The 3981-nt window shown below is 27.8% G+C and overlaps 1 protein-coding gene across 1 annotated transcript; it reads right to left on the bottom strand.

Moving 5' to 3' along the window:
- Positions 1-2074: 2074 nt before the first annotated feature.
- On the bottom strand, positions 2075-2517 carry LOC108563890 (lysozyme E-like). Its single transcript, XM_017922696.1, has 2 exons — positions 2280-2517; positions 2075-2223 (listed from the first exon to the last, which is right to left on the bottom strand). Exons 1-2 carry the CDS (start codon positions 2515-2517, stop codon positions 2075-2077), a joined length of 387 nt encoding a protein of 128 aa, XP_017778185.1.
- Between the last annotated feature and the right edge of the window lie 1464 nt (positions 2518-3981).

Raw genomic sequence — 3981 nt, 5'->3', positions numbered from 1 at the left:
AAACTCTTGCATTTGTTATCATATCTTTATGTAATATAAATATAAATTCAGTGTTTCTGTAATGCTATTATATATTTAAGGTTAAAATAAATTGTAAACTGAAAATTTTGGTCGTAAAAAGAAACTCTTGACTTTTCTCTTTTGTTAAAGTTATTCCTAAAAGTATTCTATTTTATTTTCCACTCTAAATCTAAATTTCCACACTTTCACTTAAAATGAGTAAAATTTATTGAATTACAGTTAATAAAATAAAAAAAATGATATTATTTTCATTCCACCAAAGTTTGCAAAATGTCAAACAAAATTTGTAATTTTCTTGACAAATATTTTCCAGCTTTATTTATTTTAAAAATAATTTTTAAAATTTGTCCCATATTCTTCAAGCATAAATAATTAATAAAATTGAGTAGTAAAATGCAACTTTCTATCAAAGTTGCAACATATCCAAAATTTTGACTTTTCTTGACAACACTTGTTGAACCCATAACATTTTCTTTGCTTTCAAAGTAATTTCTACAAGTGAAAAAGTCATGAAACAGGTAAATGACAAAAAGAAAAGTATAATAGAAATTCTTGGTAAATTAGAAAATATTTGTACCAACCTGCCCTTTCTCTGAGTGCACTTTCGAAGCAGAAGATAAGAGAATAAAAGAGTCTCGACTCCAGACTAATTCCATCTTCAAAAAAATATAAAAAAAAGGAAGGTGAATACCGCAATTAACGGTAATGGACCCCAAAAAGGAATACCCGATAATATTATCAAATCAAATAAAACAGAAAAATCCATTCGCCTTTCCTATCGCAACGCATATATTATATATATAAAGATATTCGAAATCACTTAACTTTGCTTCTTTCTGTGACCACTTTGTTTTAGTCTTCTTTTCTCGTTGCGCTTATGACGAATCACGGTTATGACGCCGGTAAAGAAACACAGAAAAATAGAACTAAAACTAAGAGAAAGAATGAAATAATTCGAAAGAAAGAAAGAGATAGATTCTATCCGTTTAATGACGTCTGTTGAAAAGGACTTCCGAGTCTAAATACACAGATGAGGTCCATAAATTCAGGTAGAAAACCGTCTCGAATGCTGCAATCTTATCGACAACCGGTGACGTTGATCTATCTGCGCCAAATTCAGGATTCCCGATTCCGAACAGTCCTTTTCTTTCATTCTTTTCACTTTTCTTTCTTTTATTTAGTTGACTTGGGGGTCCGACGGGATGACGACGAAAAGACTGGACAATTTTTATCAAACTTTCGAAGAATCCCATTAACATTTTTTTCTTTTCGAAGATCTAAGAAGCTTTCCGTTCTATTTTCTTTCTTTTGTTTTCACTTAATACACACAGACTAGATTTATTTTATGACATTTATTTTATAATTAATTATATTTGATTAATAGCAATAACAATAACAAATTTAATATAAAATAGAATATTTTGAGATTTATTGATTCTTCTTTTTTTTCATTTTTCAAATGAAATTTCTAAAGCTTTTTACAAATTTTAAGATTATGTAAGAACGGGGTTTTCTAATATCTATGAAGCATTTCAATGAACATAATAAAATATTAGTTAAGGTTAAAAAATCACATATAAAAGACGATTTTGCAGGTCTTCACGTTTCATTTAATTACTCAATAAATACGTGAGCCAATTACATTATCTAAAATTTAAATTATAGACAAAACTTTGAGCTTTGCAACAAGCCTACTTGGAGATTTGTAGCATTCGCCAATCTCTTTAAATAAATTTTCAAACTCAAATTATAAAGATTGATGATGATTTGGTTGCATATATTACATAAAATGAAAAATATAAAGAAATCATCTTAAAAACTAACAAATAATGAAACATAATAAAGGTAAAGTTATTTTCTCACAAATTTTAATGAAGCAACTATAATTTTTCTACAATTAAGCAGAAATTTTTCAATGAATAATTGGCAAATTGTTATATAATTTTTTTAAATTATTTTGAATGTAGATTAACAAGAAATGTTATTGATATCATTGTGTTTTGTAAACATATATTTTCTTTGTTTATATACAAATTTATGTATTTTTTGAGTGTTATAGATGACAAAATTTGTAGGTGTCCCAAGCTTTCCATCCTTGTCCCAAGAACCTGTCAGTCTCAAGAAACACTTGCAAAGCGCATCGAACATCATTTCCAAGATCTTCGTTCCTCAAAGAATCACAAGTTATACCACATCCAATACCTAACAGAAAAAAGATAGTATAGAAAACAGATACAAAAAGATAATATTTTCAATACCTGGAGGAGAACACCAAAGTCGATTTTGTATACCAAAAATCCCATGTTTTCTTCCATCAAGACTTTCGAAAGATGTATTGAACTTTGACTCATGTTGTGCTATGCATATGAAGATAGGTATCATCCATTCAGGCACCACGAAATCCATCAGAGCCAACCTCAACTCATTTACACCAATAACTTTTCCTTCCAATGACACTGCTACCAACAGGACAACCAGAGCCGATGATGGCCTCATTTCGAAAATCAACTTGTTTCACTTCACTCAATTACAATTTAAATAAAAACTCGAAACGCATGCATCTACAGGATGTTTCATAACCCACAGAAATAACCTCCAGTTAGTGTAAATGAGTTAGAATCGAAAACCCCAAATGAAGCTTTCATTATTTTGACGTTTCTGATAAATATGACAGTAAACAGCTGATTCAATTAAGTGATTCGGACATGAATATTTTATTTATATTAATCACCCTGTATATATTTCATTATCTGTATAATATTATATATTATAATATTATGTTAATTATTGAATTTAACGTATTTTTATCAATATTTCAACAACAATTTTTTTTTGTTCTTTACAAAATTTTGAATTAATTTTAATATTTGGGTGAAAAGATCAAAAATATAGTATAAAAGTTCATCTATTAATATTTGTCTAATTAAATTTAATTAATTGAAATGATTGAAATCAATGAAATTAAAATTGTCTTACTTAAAATTGTTGTTAATTCTCAAGTTTTCTTTGGATTTGAATAAAATGAAAAACAAAAAAAGAAACATTTTGTTTCCAATGGAAACTATAATTTGCTTTGGTGTTTCTGCTAATATCTTTATACGAACGTGTTTATAACTTTTGTTTTGCTGTAAAGTTTGCGTTTGTTTTACATTCATGCATGAACTTTGATAGTAAACAATGTAAAATATAGTATAAAAACGTTCGTTTTTTTTTGAAATTCGTTATAGATTATTTATAGTAAAATTAGATAATTTTAGCCAAAATCTTTTCTGTAATCCAATAACATTGCATTATTTTTTTGCGGTTTTTGCAAGTAAAGAATGCGGAATTCGATGCGACGCTCTACGAAACGACGATATAACGGATGATATCAAATGCACAATGAAAATTTACAGATACACATCGAAGTTTCTTCGCTTGAAAATTCTACAGATTTTGCTACATTTATCTGTCATTAATTAATATTACTTAACAATTCTTATATCAAAAGATACGCAATGGAATATTCCTTCTTATTTAACAATAAAATGTATGAAAAAAAGTTACACAATTTTTAGTTATTTTCAAGCTTTTTATTTCATGCCACAATTTTAAAGCTTATAAAAAGACTCTCATATTTGTGCAGTTCATAAATATGACAGTTGACTTATTGTAAACGTCATAATTTCAAATTTGACAGACCAACGGTGAATTTAAAACATATGACAGTTGACTTATGGTAAACGTCATAATTTCAAATTTGACAGACCAACGATGAATTTAAAACATATGACAGTTGACTTATTGTAAACGTAATAATATCAAATTTGACACACGAACGGTGCATTTAAAACATATGACAGTTGACTTATGTAAACGTCATAATTTCAAATTTGACAGACGAATGGTGCATTTAAAACATATAACAGTTGACTTACTGTAAACGTCATAATTTCAAATTTGACAGACCAACGGTGCATT

Source organism: Nicrophorus vespilloides, unplaced genomic scaffold (genome assembly GCF_001412225.1).
Source record: "Nicrophorus vespilloides isolate i.1.1-1 unplaced genomic scaffold, Nicve_v1.0, whole genome shotgun sequence".
Lineage (NCBI taxonomy): Eukaryota > Metazoa > Arthropoda > Insecta > Coleoptera > Silphidae > Nicrophorus > Nicrophorus vespilloides.
Note: the sequence above shows the minus strand (reverse complement) of the source record. Positions and strands in the feature narration are given on the sequence as shown.

Coding starts and splice junctions, on each gene's coding strand:
- LOC108563890 (XM_017922696.1), bottom strand. CDS start 2,517: ATGAGGCCATCATCGGCTCTGGTTGTCCTGTTGGTAGCAGTGTCATTG. Junction 2,224..2,279: donor ACTTTGGTGTTCTCCTCCAG/GTATTGAAAATA, acceptor TTTTTCTGTTAG/GTATTGGATGTGGTATAACT.